Source organism: Aulonocara sp. 'chitande type north' Nkhata Bay, linkage group LG12 (genome assembly GCF_057382095.1).
Source record: "Aulonocara sp. 'chitande type north' Nkhata Bay isolate Kocher_YH1m ecotype deep benthic linkage group LG12, A_spYH_male_GT1.1, whole genome shotgun sequence".
Lineage (NCBI taxonomy): Eukaryota > Metazoa > Chordata > Actinopteri > Cichliformes > Cichlidae > Aulonocara > Aulonocara sp. 'chitande type north' Nkhata Bay.
The window spans coordinates 413,612-440,314 of NC_141355.1; the positions used below are offsets into that span (position 1 = coordinate 413,612).

Genomic DNA, 26,703 nt, shown 5'->3' on the forward strand with positions numbered 1-26,703 from the left:
GAGATAATTAACTGAGTAATAATAGAGACATTAAACTGCTAATGCACTGATTGTGAAGTGAATTAAGGCACAAATTAAAAATGTTAAACATTTTTATTTATACTGTACGATGCAGATTTGATAAAGAAGATGAAAGTTAGTTTTATTTTATTTGAACCAAACAGTGCATCTCTTTCAGTTAAATATTGTTCAGGTTACCAGTCATTTTGACGAAATACTAAATAATCCTAACGCAGACAGTCTGTATGTTCAAAGAAATTTCCTCCGTATTTTGACTTATACGGATGAAATGTAAATTAATAGCCATTTTCGTGTATGAACATTTATTCATTAGACATAAATTAATAGTTTATATTATTAAGATTATTTCAAAATTACACCATTAAATTCATTAATATTTATTACGTTACTCGTAAAAAATTAAATGAAACGCAGTTGTAATAATGATGCAGTATTTCTTTGCAGGCATGTCTCTAGCCACCATCGTCCCGTTCTGGGTCCTTTCATATAGTGATGGGATTTCCGGCTCTTTTTAGAGATCCGGCTCTTTCGGTTCGGCTCACTAAAAAGAGCCGGCTCTTTCGGCTCCGAACCGGCTCTTCAGGTTGTTTTGTTGCTTTAATTAATTTATTATTAACAATATTATAAAATTATGCACAAAAGGAATTACTAACGTAAAAAAACGTGGTTTTATATATATATATGTTTATATATAAATATATGCGGTGGTCCCTAGAGACAAAACACGTACAAACTCCAAGACACATTTCTAGCATGAACTGAACTTCCAAAGCAGAGCTACTAGATCACTTAAATTACACAATTGAAAGCATATGTGTATTCTTTGTGTATTTATACACAGGCACTCATATATATTCAAATAATTTAAAAAAAATGTTCATTTACCGGTTATTACCACACACCAGATCCGGTCGTTGGTACTTGCTGGCTTGTGTAGCCACTCGGTAACAAAAGCTCAACACTGCGCCCAGCATCCTGGAGCACTTCTGTTGTCTTTTGTACGTGTTTTGAGTTTTTATGTGCTTCTGAGTTTTTACGTGTTTTGGAGTTTGTACGTCTTTTTACGTGTTTTGGAGTTTGTACATGCTTCAGAGTTCGTACGTGATTTGAAGTTTGTATGTGCTTTGTCTCTAGGGGCCACTGTAAATATACTTTTATTTATTCACTCCATATAAAATATAATAAATAAATCATATAATACAAAAATCAACTATTCACATTTCAACTTTTAACTATTTAAATTTTCAGCTTTTTCCTTTTACAAATTTAAAGTGAAACAACACAAAACACTGCAAACCACAACACAATTAAATATAAATTAAAATATGAAAACAAAAAGAAACATGCACATTATCTGTCATATGGGCCTGCATGAATAAACTTAATGAATCCTTTATCATCTGCAACCGAAAATAGTTGTGGATGATTACTGTACCTTTCTAATGTGACGTTGTTGTCCCTGGCTCTCTTTCTCTCTCTCCCCCTCTGGCTCTGTTCCTGTGTTACTGAGTGTAATTACTGCCCCTCCCCCCTCTGCCCAGCGTAAAGCACAAGGCTCGCTTGCTGAGTGAAGCAGAAAAAAAGTGCGAGAGAGAGGCTGAGAGAAAGAAAAAGAAAAAAAAAACCCTCGCGATAAGGAGCCGGCTCGCGTCGTTCACGTCAAAGACCCGGCTCTAAGAGCCATTTCGTTCGCGAACGACCCATCACTACTTTCATAATAACAACATGGCCGCGTTGTACAGAGGCAGACACCGGTGGAAAAGGATTAATTGTTTGCACATATTTTCAAGAAAACTGACAGGTGAGGTAAAATTATTATGTTGGGACTACATGAACAGGTATTTAAATTTGATGGTATCAACAACTGAAAGCGTTTTCCTGTCAACAGACGGAACGGAAAATGTCGCCAGCAACACTGGAAGTCCTGTTATTTAATGTTATCGGGGTCATTTCTGTAGCTTCTTTAACTCATGGTCACTTTATGCCAGTTTTAGTTTCTGTAACACTGGAAAACGCTCTTTTTCATGGTAGATACTGCGCTGATGAGTAACTGGCTAATTCCTGAGAACTCGTTGAATTTTATATTACCAAACAGGAGCTTCATCACCTAGTTGTTCAAACAATCGTTAGTTAACAGTTAGTGTCTCAATACATGATAGCACTGTCAATATAGATGCCGTAAAACGCTCTAACTACACCCTCATATGTGTTTTGGGGGAATATTTATATAACGACAGCATGTTTACTTTAAGATTAAATTCAGACACGACGTTTCAGCATAATGATAATTAATATTAATAGTTAAAGTTGTCTTGTAAAATAATTCAAGTGGAAAGGAAGGTAGACTGCTGTACCTCCCGTGGACGCTGTTTAGTCTAACACGTGACGGAAATCTTTCAACTGAGGTCAACTGAGGAATGTTTTCAAATCCAGTGTCACGGTGTACAGAAGTTCAACTTAAAAGTGTTACTGTCAATACAACAGTAACAGATCCACAACCCTACTGATAACATAATTCTTAGAAGAATCACCAGACGCCCCACAAAACGCTGCACAATCACAATACTTCACTCACTTAAAATGTGTTTGGCAAACAGCAACACGGATACTAAAACCTGCCATAAATGTTGCAATAAGTCAGTCTGCAGTCTGCGACTGAATGGCGTCAAGTTTCCATACAGCCATCTTCTGTGATAAATCATCGAAAATCACATTTCTGTTGCTGTTTGCACAGACAGAAATTCACACGTACTCAGTCTTCCTTTTCTATGGAAACATGACCAGCTGGCAGCCAGGGTTGAGTCAAGACCCCTCAAGTTGAGCTTCTGTCTGCATTTATAAATTAGACGGCAATTATTTGCAAACCTTGACACTCGCTCTGCGAGTCAGTCCAAGTCAGACTGCAGCTGTTTGCAGAAAGGTTGACTCCTATCAGGGGACCTGTGCAATCACCTTGGAATCACAAATGGTCTTGAGCGTGCAACACCCTCAAGCTGTGGCCAACAATTCACCTCAAGTTCCAGTCACTGAAAATATATGAAAAAAGTCAATACAATCAAGAGTCAGCCACCATTTTTATGAATTATTATTATTTTTGTAGATGCAAGCAAGTTGCTGTCCTTTTTGCACTTATGTGACTGAGTCATTAGCTCGTTTAGATGTTTTTTATTCAAGCCGATTGAATGTAAGTTTGCTCGGCTATTATTATCTCAGGATGGCAATGTGGGAGATGAGCCCTCTAATTTGCAGTATTTCAGTTTATTTCTTAAAATATCAATATTTGTTGTTACTATATCCCCATGTAAAATATCACAATAATATGCTGTATCAATCCCCCCAACTATCCCACCCTTCAAAATTATACTGTGTCTACTATTGATTTTATATTCTCATGCAGGGAAGAACGACTATGACCTGTTGGTTATTGGTGGGGGCTCTGGAGGTCTTGCCTGTTCCAAAGAAGGTGAGGTGTTATCCTTGTTATTCTTTAATTTTTCCAGAGGCATTTTTGAGGAACCCGCTAACAATATGATAACATTTTGCAGCGGCACAACTGGGACAGAAAGTGGCTGTGTTAGATTATGTGGAACCATCTGCCAAAGGTGAAGTACATTTTGCAGAGCATAGTTTTTCAGTTATTTCTACCAACTGAAACACTGAGATTTACAGATGAGACTGAGTGTATTTCACTTTGTCTAACAGGTACCAAGTGGGGTCTTGGTGGTACGTGCGTTAATGTGGGATGCATTCCTAAGAAGCTCATGCATCAGGCTGCTTTACTTGGGACTGCAGTCAAAGATGCTAAGAAGTATGGCTGGCAGATCCCAGACACAGTCTCCCACGACTGGTAGGTCTCACCCAAGCTTAGTTGCTCTTATGTCTCACCTGGAGATAGCACAGAATGAATAGCTCAGTGGCACCATCTAGTGATGTAAGTACAGTAAGACAGGTTTAGGTGTGTCCTCTTTTCCTCTGCAGGTTCGTACTCATTTTTAATCAATAAATTCAAACTTCCTTAAAAAAAAGACAAAATTAAGAAATTTAAAAAATGCATTAAAACTTTAGTTGGTCTGTCTTTAAAAATAATTTCTAAAGTGTTTAAAATCCCAGCAGTCTGGTCTTTCTTTTCCCTCTTTGCATTGTTTCTTGCTGCAGTGCTGTGGTTGGTTTATAGCATTACCCCTGGTGTGTTTTCCAGGCCCACCATGGCTGAGGCTGTTCACAACCACGTCAAGTCGCTAAATTGGGGCCACAGAGTTCAGCTGCAGGACAAGTGAGTGACAGCAGATCAGCTGTTATCATTATTTAACTTACTGGTTTCAGTGATGTTTCAGTTAACTCTTTTAATAAAGGGCATAGTGAGTCACTCCTCAGTCTATTTGCTTTTTTGCAGCAATAAATGTTAATATTTGAAATAATCGTGGAACTCTTAATAAAATTGCATATGTTTCATATTGTCTACAACAATTAGTGCGTAAAATAGATATGAAATGTTTTTCACGTGACACTCTTTATCCCTCCCTGTTAATTTTCCATTCTATACTTCCCATAAGATACTTATAAATATTTACACACCAGCCTAGTTCCATTTTTTCTTCTTCTTCTTCATGGCGTCATATTGCTGAAGGCTGTACATTTCTGCTACACACACCACACAGCTGAAGGATTGATCGTCAGTGACCACATGTTGATAGAGTGACTGGCTGTAGGGCAAACAGGTGTTAACCTGTGTGAATGTGCCCAAGCTTCAACCACAAAGCTTTCAATCCAGTGAGATCATTTGTTTGGACTCGAGTGTTAATGTTACTTATAGGAATTCTTTTTTTTTTTAAAATAACAATTAGCCAAAAGGGGATGTTTTTTTAACTACAGGCAAAGCAGATACAACATGCAAGTGTTTGAACAGGTTCACTTATGCTGCTTCGTGTTCTCTTCAATAAACATCATTTAATACTACGTAAAATATATATATACTGTTTACTGTTTTGCAGGAAGGTGAAATATATGAACCTTAAAGGAAGTCTGGTGGATGAGCACACAGTCAGAGGACTGAGTAAAGCAGGGAAGGAGGTGGGCTGCAATATTAACTGAAACTGGCTGTTGGTTACTGAGAATATAACGTGTGGCGTATATCCCATTTTAACAGGTTAATGTCAACAGTATTTCTTTAAGTCGTTTAATTTTCGCTGGTATATTATGAAATGTACATTTAAGTAAAAGAATGTTAGTTTCGATGTCTCGTTAAAGAGGATCTGTTATGATAATTTCCACATAAGCCTTGTTTAGGTTATACTAAACTTTGGTGCTGTACATCATCAATGGTCTAAAACAACCCTTTGTAGTGCCCTGCTTTCCTTTAATCCAGCTTTCTTCTACTTGGAAACAAAAGAGTTTACAAGCGTCTGTCCTCCCATTTAGAGCTTTAAGCCTGACTTGATCATATTAAGGAGATGCTCTATCTTTAACATCATACGCAGTCAAGAACAGAGAAAATATGTCAGAAATGGAGTGTGTACAGTGGTCTGAATTTTAGTCGTGTTTCAAATGAGCATCTAATGGTATGTATATATCCATCAGTCCATCCGTTCTCTATTGCTTATCCAATTCAGGGTCCTCGGGGGGGTGGGAGCCTATCCCAGCTACTATAAGGCGAGAGGTGGGGTGCACTCTGTATATATGATGGAAAATATGGAAGACTCACAAAGAGCGCCGCTTCCATCAACACCATAATGCTGAATACTGCAGGGACCACTTGCTTTCATTTGACATTTCCTCATGTTTTGAAGGAAATGAACAAAAGCTGTTATTTATCACTTCCCTCTCCTCTTCTATAGACCATCCTGACTGCCAAGAACATTGTGATCGCCACAGGTGGACGGCCCAAATACCCCACTAATGTAAATATGCCATAGACCTAATATGCCACACTCAAGGGAACTGTTCCCCCTTTGTTGTGTTTAACATTATCTGCAGACCTGTTGACTGATAGATTGATATTTTTGTTCATAGCTTTAACTGTTGTTGCAGATTCCTGGAGCAGCGGAGCATGGCATCACCAGTGACGACATATTCTGGTTGAAGAAGTCTCCTGGAAAAACGTGAGTGCACACGAACACACATCTCATATGTGGCCTCCATGTTGCTGCTGCTTCCAAATAACTACAGGATTGTCGTCATCGTTCTCTATACATTACGCTACAGTGAAAATAGAATCGCCAACCTTTGCAGCTCTCTCGCCGCTCTACCCACCGAGCTACCTCGCTCGCTGACATGGCACATCTCGCCTGTCACGCACTGTAATCATTCATCAGGGACATGCAGTTTGTTTTTCTCCCTTCCTGTCAGCCTGTCCTCGCCTCATGATTCAGATTAGCAGTGTGCATCCTGACCTTTAGAGAACAAGCCCTTTAATCCAGCCATTTAGTGCCTGTCACCACCTGGTTAATTGGTCTTTCCCTGACGTTTCCTCTTGGCACATCGCGCAGATGGTGACTAGTGGTTGTGGTGTACCTGGCTGCGGAGGTTGTTTGCTTTGTGATGATAGATAAGCAGAAATAATTATTCCGATAATAAAGCTCCACATAAACATAAGCATGTAGTTATTAACTGTTCATATTTACAAATGTTTTTCTTTTTAATGTCGATTTTATTGGTTTGGTTTTGTGACTGTAGCAACCTGTTGCATTGTCTTGTTAAACACCATCAAATATTTGTGTGTGAAACTGAATTATCCACTCAGGGAGACCACTTGAGCTCAGGAAGTCCTTTGATGTAAGCGAGCGTTGGTTAGTGGAGTCCTCCGACTTCTCCGCAGGCACAGTTGTGCATTAGCATTAGCCTCCTCGCAACAGGAACTTAATCACACACTGTAGCGTGAGCCGAAGGTGTTGTCTTGTTGAGGCATCAGCTGTGTAGGTGAGGTCCGGGAGGTTGTTGCTGGAGGCAGAGCTCGTGTAGAAGGGGGTTACAAAGCGAGTGATGGGTGTCTAATGGACCTTGAAGCAAACACACACACAAATGACAGATCTGGCTTCGGGGCCAGAGTCCAGCCCTACCTGGCAGCCATCAGCATGCTATCAGAGGAAAACAGTGAGCATGTGCCAACAGGACATTGATACTGGTGTGGCACAGTATTTGGGTTTTTGTAGTGGCTCTAACCTTGTTCTGTGTTGTGGACCACATGTAGCATGAAGAGGTCTTCCGTGTCTTTTTAGAGAAATGACGCAGTTGCAGAGCACAACATGTCAGAATGAAACATGAACATAGTCATGGATAGACCCACATACGATACCTGCTTCTGTACAGAGACAAAACTGTCACTTGATCATTTACGTTAGCGGTTCTCAAACTGAGAGCAAGTCTGTGGTAAAAAGCAAAATTTTCTTGAGATAGAAACCCCACCGTTTTGGTTTTAGAGAATTTTCAAATCCCCACTCTATACCTCATCACTTGTATAAGTCAAGGTCAATGGTCCTCTTTTGGGCCAGCTTATTGTCAACAGTGTAACCCTGTACTGTAACCTAAATACCAGCCCGGCCTCGCATAGCTCTGCAATAAAGTGCAATAATTGGGCCCAAAGAATGTATTTTAACATCACTTTGCAAAAGTCAAAGGCCAAAAATGTGTATAAAAACACATTTCTTTTTCACAATTCTTAATGTAAACTGTCAATTAATATTATCTACATCAGCGGTCTCCAACCTTTTTTGCGCCACGGACCGGTTTATGCCCGACAATATTTTCACGGACCGGCCTTTAAGGTGTCGCGGATAAATACAACAAAATAAAACTAGTACCGGTACCAAAGAAAAGAAGATTTATTCGTAACACACGTGAAAAGACCCAGGAAAACTGAGTAAACGATAAAAACGATAACAAAATAACGCTGAAAACTGATAAAAACCCTGAAAACCACACATTTCACACCTGAGCCTCAACTCTGCGGCCCGGTACCAAACGACTCACGGACCGGTACCGGTCCGAGGCCCAGGGGTTGGGGACCGCTGGTCTACATCCATTCATAGTTAGAATGATAACTTCCTTTATAACTTCCCCACATGGATGCATAGCTTTAGTGCTTTTGCTGTTGTACAAACACACAGTTTTATGAAACTGGCCCAAAAGTGTTAACTTGCACCCACAGTAAATACACAGTACTACATCAGCATTATTCTCATAAATACCTTTTATTTTAAATGACTTCTAATTCTGATAAAAAGTAGGAATTGCAGAAAAAACAGTTGAAGCTAAAATGCAGTGTCATTCAGTTTTTTTTCCTCAGTTTTTCAAAGTAAATGCATCAGTTGTTATGTTGAGGACTTTAATACTGAAATGCTAGTTAAAGGCAGTCATACTGTTACATTATAATCCAGCTGTAACCTTTGTCAGACTCACCAACAGCAGTAATCTAACATGAGAGAGGAGATGACATTGTGGCCAACCTGAAATACTTTCAGGACAAGTAAGCAGCTTGTAATGAAAAATATCAAACTCCTACTGTCCTTTGTAGCAATATCTGCCGACATACTCAACAAGGACACAGAAATATCCAAATGTGTATCTTATTCCTGACTTTTGACGAGCTGCCCAAGGTTAACTGGCAGCCACCGACCGCTGAAAGCACAGCTACTTCCTCAGGAAAAAGGCCTTGGTTAGAGTCCCCATCAACGCGCTACCACTGCGATCAGGAGCCAAGCCTCAAGCAATGTACATGTTTCCTGGGTGGCTCCCTGTCCAACTTGTCACTTTAAATAAGATTAAATGATTTGAATTTTTCCTTTTATTACTGGATTTTTTTGTTTCTTGTTTTTAATCATGGTGATACTCTGGCCTGTGAACCTAATGCATGTTTACTAAGCTGATGTGAATTTTACAACCTCTGGTTTCCCTCAAACGTTGCCATTATTGAAGAGGGTCAGTAGGGTTGTAAAGGTTCAAATCATCATCATCCTTTTAAAGAATGTTTTGTATTTTTAAAAGAATGTGTTGCAGCTGCACAGACCAGTCAAACGTACTGTCAAACACAATGGAGCAGAAGAAGAGTTGTGATGGGGGGTTGGGGGCTGGAACCAGGTTCTCAGTGATGAAAGTGTGGAATCAAGCTAAACCTCTTTGCCTAATCTTCTTTAAGCTACTACACAATACATGTTAAGTGCAGGTGTGCATTGCGTAGACGTGGGGAACATGGGCACTGATGCTTTCAGTGGTTAGTGATAGCACGGACAGGGGTAGGATGTGCCGCAGGCAACCAGAGCTGTCATGTGGAGCAGACGTAAGGGAGGAAGGTCTGTTTTGTGATGCTAAAAGGGGCCTCATCCATGAGGGTGATAGCCTTCACTCAGCAGGAAGATGGGTGGACTTGAGCCCTGAACATGGCACACCCCATCTGCGGGGATTAGCCTAAACGCCGGCAATTAGATCTCCTCAACGCTACAGATCTCAGCGTGATTACAAGCGTGATTCATCTGGACCACACGCGAGCACAGAGCACACATAGTTTTTACTGTCGCTGTTTTCTGCATTTTCTTCACACGTCCTCACTCGCGAGGTTATGAAGTTTTAAAATTCCCCACCTGTCTAATTCGAGGATTTAAAGTAAAAACATTTTGAGCTTTTAGCTTTGGATTGGTTTTGTTTTATTTGGCCAAAGTGAGCGGCGCAAATGATGAAATGTATCTTTATTGCATTGTTAGTTTTGCTAAGAGCTTCTCTGTATTTGTGTTTTGCAGACTTGTGGTCGGAGCCAGCTGTATCCTTTTGTCTGCCACAGAGCTGGTAAATGAAGCCATTGTGTAAGGTGTGCTGATCATCAGCTGACAAATGGTGAAGTTGTTGCCTTTCGGCATCTAATAAAATAAAACAGCTCTAGTCCTCAACCTGATGTTGCTCAGATGTAGCTCTGGAGTGTGCAGGCTTTCTCAAAGGCATCGGCTTGGACACCACAGTGATGGTTCGCAGCATCGCTCTCCGGGGTTTCGATCAGGTACTGCTCTCTGAACCAGGTTCTCTGTATTCTGGGCATTGTGATAGAAAACTTTTCCATGTTTGAATTTGGATGTTCTCTTTTGGTTCGTACAGCAAATGGCAGGTCTAGTGACAGACTACATGGAAGCCCATGGGACCAGATTCGCATGGAAATCTGTCCCAAACAGAGTAGACAAACTTTCCTCAGGAGCCCTGCAGGTCACCTGGACTGACACCCAGACAGGGAGCGAGCACAAGGACACATTTGACTCCGTGTTATGGGCAGTTGGTGAGTTTGTGTGTGTTAGAGGGACATCTTGAAGATCAATTGGAGATCTGGAGAGTTAGAAACTCATTATGTGCTTACTGACTTGACTTGATTCTGACACAAGTTAGATAAAGATTCTAGACTTGACCTCTACCTGACTGTTGTGAGCCTTGAGTTCCTTGAAAACATATTGGCCTTGATTCTGATATAGGCCTTCTTGTCCAATATCAGTGTCTGACCTCACAAATGTGCATCTGGAAGAACAGTCACAAATTCCCATATACACACTTCTAAACCTTTTGGAAAGCCTTCCCAGAAGAAGTGGCATCATATTAAACCCCATCTATTAAAAATGGGATGTCAATCAGGTTCATATGCATGTGACCGCAGACGAGTGAATATGCTCGGCAATATAGTGTAACTCCTTATTCTCTATTTTGTAGAGCTTTTACTGAGACCACATTTAATAGTCTCTCAGTGTAACCACGTATCCCTGTAATGAAACTCTGGTGTTACTGTTTTCTCACTGCCACCGGTTTCTCTGTCATCTAAAATAGAGTGCAGTGTCAGCAGATAGCACATGAATCAAGGCTGAAAACAAAGTAATAAAGACTGAGTGATGGGAATGGCCAGGGGAAGTGTTAATCACCCACTCTTGGCTCTCTGGTTGGAGGAGGGCAGGATGCACCCAGGCACAGGGTCACTACGTTCCCCTCTTTGTTCTCTATCTCTGCTCCTTCCTGCCTGTGCCAACCTTGCGGAAACCAACCTTGCATCTGTCACTGCCATCCCTACTCATAACCCTCCGCCTGCCATTACCAGCAGTCCTCCTCCTCTTCCTCCTCCTCATCTATTCATGCTGTATTCTATCGTTTCACTTCTGTTATACCAGCAGCATGAGAAACAATGGAAGGAATAACCGTCCATCAGGGCCACAATTGTGGGTTTGTTTGTGTTGCATGCTTTCAAAAGCAACACTCTGCTTCCAAAAAACTGACCAGAAAAGTTTTGAGTGTTTGCGTGAGAGAGAAGGGGGATCCCTCGGCTCAGTGCGTGTGACAGCAACGAGGATGTGCGTGACCCTGCAGCTGAGATGACGTTCTTTCTTCCCTCCCGCGACTGAATTCCCACGTCGTCCTCTCAGCGTTAGACTTATGGTGTGAATGTTTCCACTGAGCGCGCGTATCAGCAGACACTTGTGAACATGTGTGAGACATTGCTTAGCTCATGTTTCCTTCTTTGTTTAGAGCGAGAGTTCAAAGCCTTTACATTTTAGAACTCAACAAAGTGTAAAACTTAATTTACTCCCAATTCCCCGTACACAAAACATCTCTGTATTTTCGGCTTGTTTTTATCGTCTTCACATTTTTCACTATTTGCAGCAACACTGTAGTTTTAACGGGTTTCCAGAAATTGTCAAAGTTTCCTCTCTTTTGGTGCCGCTAGCTGAAACCCCTCTGAGGCCTGTATCTATATCAATGACAGCTTTTGTTCCCATACAGTAAAGTGAGAACCAGTAACAATGTAGCTTCTGCTCTTTGAAGTGTGGATGCAGGAGTTATGAGTACAAGGCCACTTCCCTTTACTGCTGCCTTACACTAGAGGCCAGGCAGAGTCCCAGGCCTCTGTGGAGTTATTAAAGGCCAGAGGGGACCAGGGGACCGTATCACCACAGTCTACCACATCCTTCTCTATGTCCATGCCTCCCTCCACCTTTCCCCCGCTCCTTCCTGACCTCATGGCCGCCGCTCCTCTGTCCAGGTGTGCCCACAGAAACACACCAGGAAACATAACATTTGCACATTTCCTGTCATGCATACAGACAGTGGGCACATTAGTCTTCTTCCTCACTGTCCTCTGCACTGCTCCAGGATGTCATTGGAAAACATTTCCTTTTTTTTTTCTTTTCTGTTTTATGAGATTTTGTTTCAGTTCAGTTTCTTTGTAAGTCTTCAGTTTAACACTGCTGACCTGCTCCACTTGTATGAGTGTAATTTGATCCGATTTGACTGAAAGTGCTGGCAACACAGTCAGCTAAGCCCACAGTTGTCATCGCATTTCAATTAAAATGTTGCTGAAGTGTGATTGTTGCCAAAAGCTACATGTGCTCACATTTGACCAGCAGCTCTCGGCCCTCTGACCGTGTTCTGAGGTTGGCAGAAAACATTTTGTTCTTACAGGAATCTGTCACGCAAATTAAAATACTCAGTGAGAAAATTGGTCATTATTAGAAAGATGTTCAGTATGGTGTTAGAGCAGAAGCTATACATACAGTATGGGCGGTCACATTATAGTGTTAGATTTGAGTTTTACACAAATAATTTCTTTCTTGTTTATAGAATAAATACATTGAGGTGCTCTGTTTTTTTTTTTTCTAGTTACTCTGTATAACCTGATGCCTCAAGAAAAATTCATCTATTTCATCTTTGTTTATATGGTTTATGTTTTTGATCAGGAAAGCATCCAATCTTATTTTAACTTGTGCAGTTACACACATAAAGACCAGATATATAAAAAGAGTCTGTACTTACTGCTCAGAGTTTATTGATAATTGTTTTTATAGGCTAATTTGGACAATTTTTCATTTTAGATTAATTGAGAAGTGCTTTTATTTGTCGGTTGCAGTTTCCCACAACTGAGATGACAGACCTTGCCGACCGTACATACAATACACAAACATCACACACAGATATTATGACACCATAACACAATGAAAAGCACAGACAAGCAACATGGGAAAATATTCCAGTGTGAAAATATTTTATAATCTAAAGTATACAGTAACTCAGTGACAGACATGTATTTATGTCGGAGAGATGAATCTTTTGAAACAGGATCTAGATCATTATCAGAAGTCTCCTTGTAAGCAGAACTATACTAAACAAGTGAGAAACAGTAAAATTTAACCTTCCTAAATATTGTCTGACACTCCACAGTATATACTGTTTTATTACCATATTTACAGGCTGGTGTAAACTACTTGTTAAACCTAACTGGTTAAGTTTTACCTGTTGACTTCTGAAGATTCTCGAGAGCTCTAATCTTCCAGCTGTGTCAGCCATATCTCGTCATGGCCTTCAGCTACAGATTTGTTAGAAAGTCTTTATAAGTTTTTATAAATCGATTCATTCCTAAATGCAAATATGAAATAGAGTTGCTATAGTAAATGCAGTTAAATTACTCATGTCACATGTGATGACACTTTTGAAATTACACATTAATAAATTAAGTCGTTAATAAAATACATTTGTATATTACAACTAGTTTGTAGTGTTTTACTTTATACTTGTAAATACTAATTGGGACCTGATGTATTCCTAATTTTAAATTAATAATACAGAAATTAAAAATTGAATTGAAAAAACCTCATTTAAACAGGAAAAAGATACAATGTCTAAGTTTTGCTACAAATCACTACAAAATATTCCAACTCAAGAATGACAAGTATTGCAGTGTTTGGGTCTCACAGGACAGGAAAATATTTAGAATTCAGTCTCTCGGGAATAAGTAATGACTGGCTAACTTCCTTGACTCCTCCTTCTCTGTGCTCTCAATCCCATTAAGCCACACATGCTGGAGAGCCCTAGACAGGTCCCTATAGCCCCCCCACCCCCCCAGTCTGAGAGGAAGGGGAAGGACGTTGTTCTTCGGCTCCAGCCAGGAAAAAGAGTCTCAGGCGTTTGTTGTTTTTGCTGTCCGATAGCATCTACATGGGCACCTCAGGACTGGGTGTTTATTATTGCTACCCATGCAGGTTGCAAAAAGCTATGCTGAGAATGGGGGAGCATGTGGTCCATGCTCCATCACCATGGAGACTTGGTGTTGACAGCATCAGTCAGCCATTCCCAGGAAGTGTCAGAAATTGCACCTTGGGATGTCCCAAGGGATCAGGGGGATGCCCATGCACAGCTGCTCATCAGCTGACCAGACTTCGAGTTTTTGCCTTATAATCACTGGTAATGGTACTGTTTAAAGATGAGATTTATCCAATAAAAGGCAATCTTAAACCTAGAGATATTAAATATACAGTGATGTAAAATGGAAAAAATATCCTATTTGAGATGCTAATACAATTATTTAATGAGTTTCTCCTAAATTTTATTAAAGATGTTCAAGGTCCTTAAAAATGTCAGTGTTTTTTGGTGTTCTCCTGCTTCTGTGCTGCCAAACTTAACTATTAAGCAAGCACATAGATTATTAGTATCTAGACTTCTCACAGAGGTCCAGTGTAACGGCTGAAATTTTGGGTATAAAAATGTAACTCAAGTTACAGGTTTTTTATATATACATATGCAGTAGTAATTTAATAATGCCCCTCTGTTGTTGTTGTTGTTGTTGTTGTTGTTTTGCTAATATTTCTTAATAACTTCAGGTAGAGCTCCTGAAACCAAAGCCCTGGGCCTAGACAAGCTTGGTGTTCAGCTCAACAAAGAGACGGGGAAAATAGTCGTAGGTCCTGATGAGTCAACCTCGGTGCCAAACATCTACGCTTTCGGTGACATCAGTGAGGTAAGCTTTGTCAACAGCAGACACTGCTTTGTTTAAAAGTGGAGAAACAGCACTATGCTACAGTGGCTGAAAGTCCACACCAATCCCAATAGACTGTATAATACTTTGCATAGTTTAAACATTTGGCCCAGAGATGCCTCAGTTCTGTGATGTTCACAAAATATTAACATGAAGTTAATGTAATTCTGTGGTGATCACATCATTGTATGTCAGCAAAGTACGAGCTGGTTGTTGTGATTGAAACGGTACAGCTATTATTTCTTATACTGGTGTTTACTGGAGAGAAGACGAGCTAAAGTTGGAACTGTCTAAGTGGATGGTCAAGAGCTTCTCTGAACTTGCAGCATTTCAAGCAAAATCTTTTCTCACAGTACAGAGAAGGTCCAGGTTTAGAACATTTAAGAATGACACCAAGTGGACTTAATAAGGGACTTACTTTTCTCTTGGTAGGTTATTACTTTTAAAACACACTTCAAACCAAAAGCACTATTAAATGCATAAGACTATATTTAAGTAATATATAAATAAAAATAAATTAGGCAACTTAATATAGAAAATAAATAATTTCTAGTTTCTTCAAAATTACAATTTGACTATAGAAACGTTTGTGTTTTTGTATTTTATATATATCCTGAGTCAGAAATGAAATTGAACATGTACTACCTTCCAACTAATACATTTTTTTTTTAAACCGCTGCAGCTAAACAATCTTTTTTTTTTTTTTTTTTTTTGCCTGTCCCGTTTGGCTCTTTTGCCATCAGAATTGTTGTCTAAAGGCAAAGAAAGATGCCCAACGGATTTACTTTACCAAATTGACCATCCCAGCCTTGCCGTAATGGTCCATTTGATTCACCTTTTATTGTTTATTTTATTTTCACTTGCTGAATACGGGACAGACTTGACTGGGGGAAAGAAGGGGAGAAAGAAAGAGGGAAAGAAAAACAGCTGAGAAGAGGGACGGGGGAGAAGGGCAAAAAACAAAAACAAAACTTCCAACTAATGCTAATATAAAAATAAAGATTTAATGTAAAAATGTTTTACAGTCATTCTCTTTTTATAAATACTTTGTAAATTTGTCCAGACTGTACACTGTGGATGTTAAAATTTTCTAGAATGGTGGATGTTTAGTAGGTAAACACTTGATTGATACTGACACAGAAAGTATGAATGCTGAAAACAAAATATTTGAACCTGCCGAGATTAAAGGAAGTAACTGCAAAAAGGCCATTTTTTTGAAATAAACCTAAAAGCCACATCACACAAGATCAGATTAGTAAAACTTTAAGAACAGCAAGAAGTCTTTTTTTGTATGACTTCAACAAGCCAGCTTATATTTAAAAGCTCTGAAATGTAAGTCTCCACTAACAGCAAGACTACAGCATTGTAAAAAAAAAAAAAAAATATATATATATATATATATATATATATATATATATATATATATATATTTTTTTTTTTTTTTTATTTTAGTACTACTTGAGCATAACGAATAAAATAAAATTATTAACTTGAATCCCTTTGATGTTTTTTGCCCTTCTCTACTGCATGATCACTGCAGACAACATCATCGCAGAATGCATCTCTTTGCACCAAATAGCAATATTTTCTATGCGAAGTATAGTTTGAAAACCCTTTCTGCCATTTATTGTTTTCGTGTGGACAAAGTGGATCTCTGTGCATTACGTACGTGCCAAATATGGAACTGCAGGACCAGAGTAACCTCCAGGAAAAGAAAGCTTTTCTCACATTGTACTATAACACAAACAGTTTAATGAATTTTCTTTTACAAACTGCATATGTTTTCTATCTTGAAAGTCATAAAAAAAGACAAATAATTTGCATGATTAAAATTTTGACAGCTTCTTCTTTCATTTCATTTTTCTATATTACAGTATTGCATCTTTATTCATTCAGTTTGACCTACAAAACTGAGCTGAACTCTGATTAAGTGAAGGTGTGCAGCAAGCTGGGCTTTAACAAAACCAGCACTGGGTGTTCCAAACTGAACCAACCGTGTTAAGACTAGTTAAACCTGCAGCATCTAATGTGTTGGTTTCCCCCACCCCCCCAACCAGCTGTACTTCCTTCCTGCCTCCAAGCCTTGTTGCGCACACCGGCAGAGCTTCTTTTTGATTGACAGCTGGCTGTGATCAGTTGTGCTGCACCCTAAACTGACAGTCAGCTTTACACAGCATTTGAAAAGCTCAAGGATTGATATCCCTCCCAATTAGTCCAGCACTTTGATTTTTTTTCCTTTCCCCCTTCCATCTGAGTGCCAAGAAATGCATTATAATGATGCATGCCGTCTGGTGTTTAAACACTTACTGGAATACCAGAGAGCACGGCTGCATACATTGTAGGAGATGCTTTTGGACAACAGGATGTGTGGTGGTAATTTAACAGGTTGAAGTCATGCCTTTAGAATTGCCCTGCAGCCCTGCTGTTTCCTGCTCACTCCAGTTCTACGTCTGTCTGTGTATGTATCCGGAGCCATGCTCTTGTCTCTTTTGGCATCCTTTCAAAACAATAAATGCAAAAACACAAAAGCAGAGATTGTTTTTGTAAGTGAGTGAGACAGTGTAAAGGTGTAGCACTTGTTACTTGTGTCACTCCCTGACTCAGGATTTTTCCTCTGTGGATTTGTGCTAATGTATTAATGTTACTGGTGCAAACAGGAGATCTCTAAGATGACTTAAATTTCCAAGACACACTGCTGAAAATAACAGCTGAGACTGACCACCTGTAAACCAATAAAGACAAGAATAAAAGTCTGAGCACAGAATGTGAGGAGGACATGTAGACGAGCCCTTGAATCTGTGCTGCATTATTAACTGAATACAGAAAAATCATTGGTGTATGCATTATAAAGTTTGCATGTGAAGTTCTGCATGTCTGGCTTATAGAGTCAAGAGCCTGAAGTGGAATTGTCTGAACTCGCATGTCACTGGTATGCTGCTGTACGATGGACAAGAAAACAGCACCTCAGTAGCTGAGTGTAGATTTGCCTGTAATTATGACCGTTTCTGCTCAGTCTAAGAAATGACAGTCTGAGCAAGACTGTCAGGGTGGAGCAGAAATCTTGTTTTAGAGCTGCAGGAACTGGAGTCGTATACTGGACATCGCAAGTGTCAAATTTTGCTTGTGGGCCTTTAAAGATTTATGTTATTTTACTTTCTCAGATTGCGAGCTGGCCTGTTTAATTTGCCTGGTGGTGTGTGTGTGTGTGTGTGTGTGTGTGTGTGTGTGTGTGTGTGTGTGTGTGTGTGAGAGAGAGAGAGAGAGAGTGTGTGTCTGTGAGTGAGTGTGTGAGAGAGAGGGGGGAGATTCATTAAGTTCAAATTTTCTTCTGCTTTAGGGGCGTCCTGAGTTGACCCCGACAGCCATTAAAGCTGGAAAGCTTCTGGCTCGCAGACTGGCCGGTCAAAGCACTGAACTCATGAACTACGACAACGTAAGACGCACAGAAATGCAAAAAAATACATACAAACGCACACACACACACACAGAGCACCTTTCTTGCTTGTTGGGCCTTTTGCATCTATACATTACGCTTCTTTTGTGTGTAATTATGATCATTTCTGCTGTTTCCGTGGTTGGAGTCTCTTATGTACTCCCCCATCCACCCCCATATGATTCATAACATAATGTGTCAGCATTTTCCAAAACATCATCATTCTTCTTCCTATGTATACTCTATCATCCATCAACAAGTCTTAATGAAGGCTTTATTATGATTGTTTGGGTTCGCATCCTACAAGAGACTAACACAAGACCAAGACTAATAAGCTGCCGTCTATTTGATGCGATGTTCACACCATATTAATCTGTTTGAAATGTGTCACTATTTGTATAATGTCGCATTCTTAGCCTTTTTTTGGGGGGGAAGATTTGACATAAAAAGCAGAGTATTGAGATTATCCGACCCAAACGATGTCCACGATAGAACGGACATTTTGATTCTTGGACTTTTTAAATTCTATGTGTTCTTATTTTGTGTGACAGGTGCCCACCACAGTGTTCACCCCTCTCGAGTACAGCTGTGTAGGTTTGTCTGAGGAAGAGGCTGAGAAAAGGCATGGAAAAGATGGAATAGAGGTAAGACTATATGCTATAAGCAGCTCATGGCAGCTGATTGGTAAAATATTTTCTGAATGGATTTGGGAGTATTTTCATATATCCACATTTAATTTTTTTTTTCATAGGTGAATAAATATCTGCAGGACTAAGCATATCTACAGTCCCTTGCTGGATGCTTATAGCTAAAACACACTAAGCACTAAGATTAAAGACATTAAATAGATTAGAGCTGAACATTCTTCTAAAACCTCACTCAGGGTGTGACTGAAGTGTGTTAACCGATAGATTACTTAAGATGTCACTGATGGTACTAAAACAACTTAAACCTTGACATAAAAGGTCATTTAATATAAGTTTCATCTGTTTAATTTAAGTGGTCTGTGAGGTGGTCTCCCCACACCATTTGTTAATGTAACAACTGCTGTGGCAACAAACTGCATCTGTGTCTATACCTTCGCTCCATTGTTGTCTTATTTTCTGGGACAATACTCGATGAATAGCTGCGTCTCACACACGCTCAAACAGAATGACACCGGCAGAGCCCAGCGGCTTGTTACTGTCAACATTCTGCATTATAAAAAAGCACAATGGCCTCTAACACCTAAGCAAACAGTGGCACACACGGGTACACAAAGCCGTATTTTATCTGTTTGTGTACGTGCAGCGTGTGCCAGATGATGGGCAAAAAGCCGCACAAGATCATTGATAAACGGTTTAGCCGCCGAGCTGGGTGCTGCTGGAGGTGAGTGACAGGTGAGCAGGAGGCCTGATTGAGGTGTGTATGGGGTGATGACAGGCAGGCTGAGATCTGAGGAGAAACTGCAGCACCGGGCCCCGACAGCTGCACGGTCCTCACGACTTGTGTCGGCACGTTCGACGGTAGAATGAAACGCGCTGATGCACATGTCTGTGAGGACTTTGAAATCCAATCAGCATCTTAAAGCAGCACTGAGAGTGCTTTTCTTTTAGGCAGACTTTAATTGTAAAACAAAGTACAGTAGAGGCTACAGACCTATGACCTGATATATTTTTTGTTCTCAATTTAAAAAAACAACAAAGTCTGTATCTAATTCTGATTAGCGTTCAGGTATTTGTTGCATTGCTGGAATTGAAAGTTTAAAGTATTTTTACCTTTTCAAAAGAAGAGATCATCATGACTCTTGCCTTTTAGACTGATTTCAAATAATTCTATATTTCTATTTCTCCTTTTTCTACGATATGTATAGATCTACCATGCTTTCTACAAGCCCCTAGAATTCACTGTTGCAGAGCGTGATGCCAGCCAGTGTTACATAAAGGTAAGGCTCGGCTGCAGACTTTTCTGTTGGTACTTTAAACCCCATATAGCAGCTGAATAACTAAAGGCTTCTTGGCTTCAGGTGGTATGTGAGCAGGGTGGCACTGGGAAGATCCTGGGTCTGCACTTCACTGGTCCAAACGCTGGAGAAGTCGCACAGGGCTTTGCTGTGGGCTTCCAGTAAGTTAATACGTCCTCAATCCTCTGATCACTCTCAGGAGCCTTTTCAACCTACAAACACTGTTTTTATCTTCCTGTGGTCCTCAGTTGATTTAACTGTTGATTTGAAAGTCTTTTTTTTAATGAGACAAAATATGAGGATACGGTGATTCCATGCCGAATGTCAGTAAAAGCAACTTGAAGGGACTACTTGTTTTTGTGTTTTAGGTGTGGGGCGACATATTCTCACCTGATACAGACAGTTGGAATCCACCCCACCTGTGCAGAGGAGGTGGTCAAGGTCCACATCACTAAGCGCTCTGGCTTGGATGCCACAGTAACTGGCTGCTGAGGTTAAGCACCTCGGTCTCTGAACACACAGTGAGCACGCAGGCTCCTCGGGGTGAAAGCAGAAAGTTAGTTAGCCTAGGTTTATCCTCCTCGTTCTCCTCCTAGCTCTCCATTTCTAGAGGGCCCGATGTTTACGCGGCTGGAACCTGTGAATCAATGTCTCTTCACAGGCTGGTGATGCAGGTTATCTTCACTGACACAGCAAGTGATAACCGCAACTGTTATCATACAATCTACACAAACGTTGTGTACATGCTCTAAAATCACCCAGCTATAGATGTGAGGTTCATGAGAGGCCCGCTACAGAGTGAGCGTCTTTTAAATAAACAGGCTCATCAATCAGGATTACGGCCCGCGGTGAGAATTTTGTTGAAACCGCACGAGAAATGTAGACTGGGTCCGAGCGTTCTTCTGAATATATATATTCTGCAAATATTGTTGTTTCTCTGGCTGTACTTCCTGTCCATTAGTCTTGTAGGTGACACATACCATACACCCCACCCGCCCCCACCGTGACACTGATGGATGGCTCCAGGGCCTTCGCCACAGCGACACCGTTCCATTTCCCATGGACACACACAAATAGTCGACGGGGCGCCTGTCAGTCAGCCAGCAACCTCCTGGGCCGGGGCACCCTTGCTTGTTTAGGGCCCAGCAGAGCCCTTTCGTTTTCCCTTCTGTGCGCTCCACCATCTACATGCATGGAAGCAGTGCAGTGGAACTACCAGTGCGTACTGTCAAAAGCTGTATGGATGCCACATCCCAGGCACGGAGAGCTCTATCTATTAATTAGAGTGCTGTGAGTGAGAGCTTTATTACAGCTGCAATACTCAGCCTCACCCAGAGGCGGCACTGTTGCACTCCAATTCTCCCCCCTTTTCTTTTTCTTTTTTTGAGAGGAGCCAAGAATGAAAGACAGGATAGTCAGTGGATAAAACATAAACCTGAATACATTCAGGCTGCACATTTAATCCCTTTAATCCCTATAAAAGATATGTGCTTTTGAATGAAGCTGGAAGGCAGACTGGCTTTATTGGAGCCAAGCTGATAAGGGTTATCTGTTGTGTATTTACATGGATGGCAGGTTAGTTCTCAAGAGTCATCACCTTTGAAGATAAGGTGAGTTGTTTATATCAATAAAGCAGTAATGGACCCCCACAGTTTGCCAAAGTGTTCAAGTTTTCAACCTGCTGCCTGCCGTAGACATCTTGGATTTATTAAGTAGATGAGGAGGGAGGAGGCCTGTCAATAAGGAGGCTTTGCTACAGAAATGGAGGTGCCTAAGAGGAGGGTGCTCAGGGTAGTTTATTTTTATTTGAAGTCTAATCTGCCCAGTCTGATTAATGATTCCGATGAGGGGAGTGACAGCGTGCCAGGAGATGGAGAGATGAAAAAGAGAGAAGGAGAGAGAGCTTCCAGGTTTATTTGGACCCGGGCTGGAGGAGAGAGAGAGAGCTTCTGCCCTGGTTAGGGAGGGATGAGGTGGGTGGTGGTGGGGATTCCTGTGTGCTCTGTTCAGGGCTGAGGTGCTGACTGAAGGACCCTGACCTCCGCTCAGCAGGAACAGCTTGACTCTATCACTTCGAGCACAGAGGGCTCATATGCTGCGGCACTGCATGGCAGGGGCCTTTGGAAAGGGAAGGGGGGGGGAGACAGAACCGTCCAAGCAGCCAACCAACACAACGCAACACCGAGCGGTGCCCGGGGTAATTGAGTCCATGTTCCTGTGCTTAACGAGCCACTTCAGAGACCCCAAGGGTGGGCCCAAGGCAGCGTGAGGGAAGTCGTTGAGGCCATCAGTGTAACTGTAATGTCTGTTTGCTTTTTACCCTCCACTTCCCTTCTGCTTTGTCTCATTTGCTCTGTTATTTTACACACAGTACGGCTGTTCACACGCACAAAAATGAAATGGTCAGTATTTTCTTTTACTAAAACTTTCTGTCCAACTTAAATCATTTCTTTTCGTTGCTGATCAGTCACTCAGGGCCAAAGTTTTGACCAGTTAGCCTCAGCTGTGCTCTGCAGGGGGTCAGGGTTCAACTTTCAGGTCAGCCAGCTAATGATGACCCGCACTAAAAGCCAAAACTGGAGAGTGCAGGTCTGATGTCACCTGGCTGCAAACGTTAGTAGCTGTAAATAGAGAAGTGTCATTTTCTGTTAAAGCTTTGTGATACATAATTTATGTGTAAAGTAATAACACATTTGGTTGCACTGTCCCTAATAAAATAATGATGCCCACTGATTTACTGCTATGTGCCTTAAATAAATGACTCATTGGTCACTGAAAGGGGGAAAGATCCACCTGAAAGCATTTTTAAAAGGATATTGGAGAATTTTGGTGAATGTTTAAGCTTAAAGAAGTCAACATTAGTGACGGTATAAATCTCAATTTCTGTAGGTCTATCTGAAAATAACCTACGTGGCTCAGTGTTAATATCAAGCAGTGTCACGAGGGACGGTTCCACTTTGACCCTGAGTTGTCTCTGCTGACAGGCACCTCTGCTATACAGCTCTGTCACTCAACCCGCTGCACCAACAATGGCAGAAATTCCACTGTGTTTGTTTGGTTAAGGACCGAGCTCTCCGAAAACCCCTGAACCTCCCCAGGATCCACAGCAGCCTCATTCACCCTAGGAATGAAGTCGGTGTCAGTCCTAACCCAGACAGTGGGAGTAAAGTTCACCCGCCGTCTCAAGAATAGTCAGCCCCATTTAACAATTGTCTCTCTTCTGCCGCTCCACAATAGAGCAAACAGGCTAAATCCACCTTGAAATGCACTTAGTAGAACATGTCAACATGCCAGGGTGCGCTCAGTCCTACGCTCCGTCTTAATCCAGCCCATTGAGCACTGACAGTTCTCTGTGAGTCAGACATTCACATTTCTTTGTCACTTCAGGTCTTGAGCTCTACCATCCAAAGCTGCTGGGAGAGCAGAACCCCTCGTACGCATGTTAAAACACACTTGCTGGGTATGTGGCCTCACAACAAGAGCAAACTCCTTGGGAGGAGGGGAATTGGATACATACCTTGTGTAAACATGAACAAAAAAAATGACGCTTGGAACAGAAAACGGCTCAAAACCTAAGCGAGGATTATCTTGAAGAAATGAATAGGGGCCAAGTATGACTGCCTCTTGTACTGCCTGTATCTGGCTCAAGAGCTGTCAGCCTTAGTTGTTGCCTGCAGGGCCCGGATGGAGTGCAAGGAGTACGATGAGGGCGGGGGGGCCTCCAAGCTCACCAAACTGGTCTCTTAGACTTTCTCCCTCTTCTGGCGTCCCAGGTTTGAGACAGTTGCTCATTGAAGTCAAGTATGAAATCTGGTGGTTGACCCGTGAAGAATGTTTAGATGAGGCTTCACTGACTTTACACAACTCCACAAAGTCATTGTCACCAGAGCAAAGACATTTAGACGTACAAGCTTGCAGTCTGACTGCTCTCCGTCAGGAATTTCAAGGTTGTCTAGTTTGCTTCGCAGATTCCACGTCTGGTTTTGTTACAAATGTTGCTTCTGAAAAAAACTTTCCTCCCTTCGTGACTACTTATTCAGCTGCACTCAGAAGAAGTAATGGGAGTCTTGTTGGTAGCCCAGCAGAGGTGAGGGCCTGTGAAATGAGCTTATCTGACCCCTGATAAGAACAGGATACCCTGAGGAATGGTCTAAATTCAATACACATGACTCTGTCTTTATCTGAGAGGATGTGGGTGTTTGAAAAGTGGCTACATGTAGCACTGCGGTTAGGTTTGGCCTATCTACACCAGTCCAATAGATGACAATTGGGCATTGGGCGACCAGCAAGGGTATGCTACAGTGTCATAATTTGTGGTTCTGAATCTCCAATGTCATTAAAAGAGCAATTACATACCACAACCTCAGCCCCTAAATCATCTGGACAGGTCTTGCCACACGGGAAGCCGTCTTATTATTTCTGGAAGCGGCACAAAGGTTTATTGAGCTCATGTTTGGTGACGGCGTACAACAAAGAGAGAGTTTGTGTGTATTCGTGCCAGACTATGGCAGTTTGGATCGTAACAGTCTGCATGCAAAAACAATCCAACACATACTCATAATGTTTGGATCTAAACACGACGTGTCTGGTGTTTTGCATTTGGACCTGCACGAATTAGGATTCTGTTGTTGCACCTTTTCACAACCCCTTAATCATCGTCTGTTTGATCAACTGTGTCCCCCATCCCCACCCATTAAAGCACGCGACATTTAGATTAATTGCTCGAGTAATTTCATTATTGTGGAGTTACAGCACACCTTTGCAGCCGCCATTGGTGCTGGAATGAAATGGGATTACAGCAGCGCTTAATGCGGAAAGCCTTGCTTTATCAAGCTGAAAAAGTGAACCAGCCTTAAGCTGCTTCAGAAAGGGAAATCAAAGCTAGCGTGATCAGAAGGATTCACTCATTGAGCTTCAGATAGGAGAACATTTCCAGCAATGGAATGACACGGCTCAGGGAGATATCACCGTTTCATTCAGTCACAGCCCACAAATGCTGTCGTTTTCAGACTCCTCGATCTTCTTATCGTCTACAAACATGGCTGTCGAGTCACTTGGCTGGTCGCACCAACAGTTGTCCACCACTGTAGTCCAGAGTAAAATATCTCAATGACCATGTGTTTCATTTTCTTTTATTATTGTTATTGTTATTATTATCATCAGACTTATTATTATTCCAATGGATGAATCCTACTAACTTTACGTTTAACCTTTGTGGTTTTTGATGAAACGCTTTCACATCTTTGTTAGATTACCATTTTCATTGTACTCCTGTTCACATCATGTTCACAGCTCAGAATGATTATAATTATAATTTTTAATGGTTGTTATATTTGTGTGATAAACCTCACTAGATCCAAAATAGAAATGTCTGTGTTAGAACATTCATAGTTATAGTAAATGAACTGCTTCTTATACAATGCTTTTCTACTCTATCTGAGCACCTAATGCGCTTTTATACTTGTCTCATTCACACAAGCACTTTTTTTCTATGATATTTCTACGTAAGTGCTTTTCTATCTAACATTTATATACATTGGAGCAACTTGGAGTTAATATCTGCTCAGTTAACAGGTTAACATTGCTCAGTCTGCATGTAGTCTAATTGTAATGTTGAACCATCAACATTACAATTAGTAGATGACCTGCTCTACAGCTACCCCACCAAATCAGGAACTGTCTGTGGAGACACTGAACTTTGATGGTTAACATTGCAAGCTAGCATCAGCCTATCTACATTTCTGTTCTGTGTTCACACTCTGAAAATGTGTTAGCATGCTGACATTAGCATTTGCCAGGCTATTGTCCTACTTTATATGGCTATGATCCATCGACTGTATATGAAAGGATTTATTCACCTTTCTGTCACACATTGCTTTGGACTGCATTTTGAAGCCCCAGTGTGTTTTTGCTCCAGCTAAGATGACTTTCTGGAGCTATAAGTCACCATATATAGGCATGGAGTCCCAAGTCATTCAGCTAATGCTAGCACACTTGGTTAGCTTGCCACTGGTGCAGCTCTAACTTTATACCTTAACACAAAACTTCAAAAAACCTCTGGCTTATAGAAAGATAATTAATAACTATAATAAAACTATACACAGAGACCAAGACCGTTTTTGGTATCAGTCTGCAAACGTGTTTTGTTTTGGGTTTTATTCTGATAATTTTTATCATAGGCGCGTTCACATACTGACTTGCTTTTAGAGCCAGCCTGAAGTGGCCGGACCAGGAACTGCAGTTTTTTGGTACTTCAGGTTTTCAACAATGGCATTTGCCAAGTAGTAAAAGTAGAGAGCTGTTCGGCCGTATCACCTTTGGACATGTTCTTTTAAATATGTTTTGTGTGTGTGTGTTAAACTATTTTCTAGTGCATTTAAAGTCAGAATTAATTGATCAATTTGAGCTAGTGTGCAAACACTGAACTAATAAAAGTTTTGTTGAATGTTATAGGCTGGAAATAGTTGCAATAGTTTGGGAGGGAAAAAAAAACCCCTAATCAAAACAAACGCAAAAGAAGAGCCACGAATAGTTTCAGTTTCAGTCTGG

The 26,703-nt window shown here is 41.0% G+C and overlaps 1 protein-coding gene across 1 annotated transcript; it reads left to right on the forward strand.

The window, feature by feature from the left end:
• The first annotated feature begins 1,718 nt into the window (after window positions 1-1,718).
• Window positions 1,719-22,887, forward strand: LOC147316596 (thioredoxin reductase 2, mitochondrial-like). The gene is made up of 17 exons (XM_086313105.1): window positions 1,719-1,822; window positions 3,419-3,484; window positions 3,567-3,623; window positions 3,724-3,868; window positions 4,220-4,294; window positions 5,013-5,091; window positions 5,856-5,918; window positions 6,049-6,119; window positions 9,750-9,769; window positions 9,912-10,003; window positions 10,099-10,273; window positions 14,625-14,761; window positions 18,117-18,212; window positions 18,764-18,856; window positions 20,065-20,136; window positions 20,218-20,315; window positions 20,523-22,887. The coding sequence occupies exons 1-17, from the start codon at window positions 1,747-1,749 to the stop codon at window positions 20,650-20,652; spliced, it is 1,545 nt and encodes a 514-aa protein (XP_086169231.1). The 5' UTR covers window positions 1,719-1,746; the 3' UTR covers window positions 20,653-22,887.
• Window positions 22,888-26,703: the final 3,816 nt, after the last annotated feature.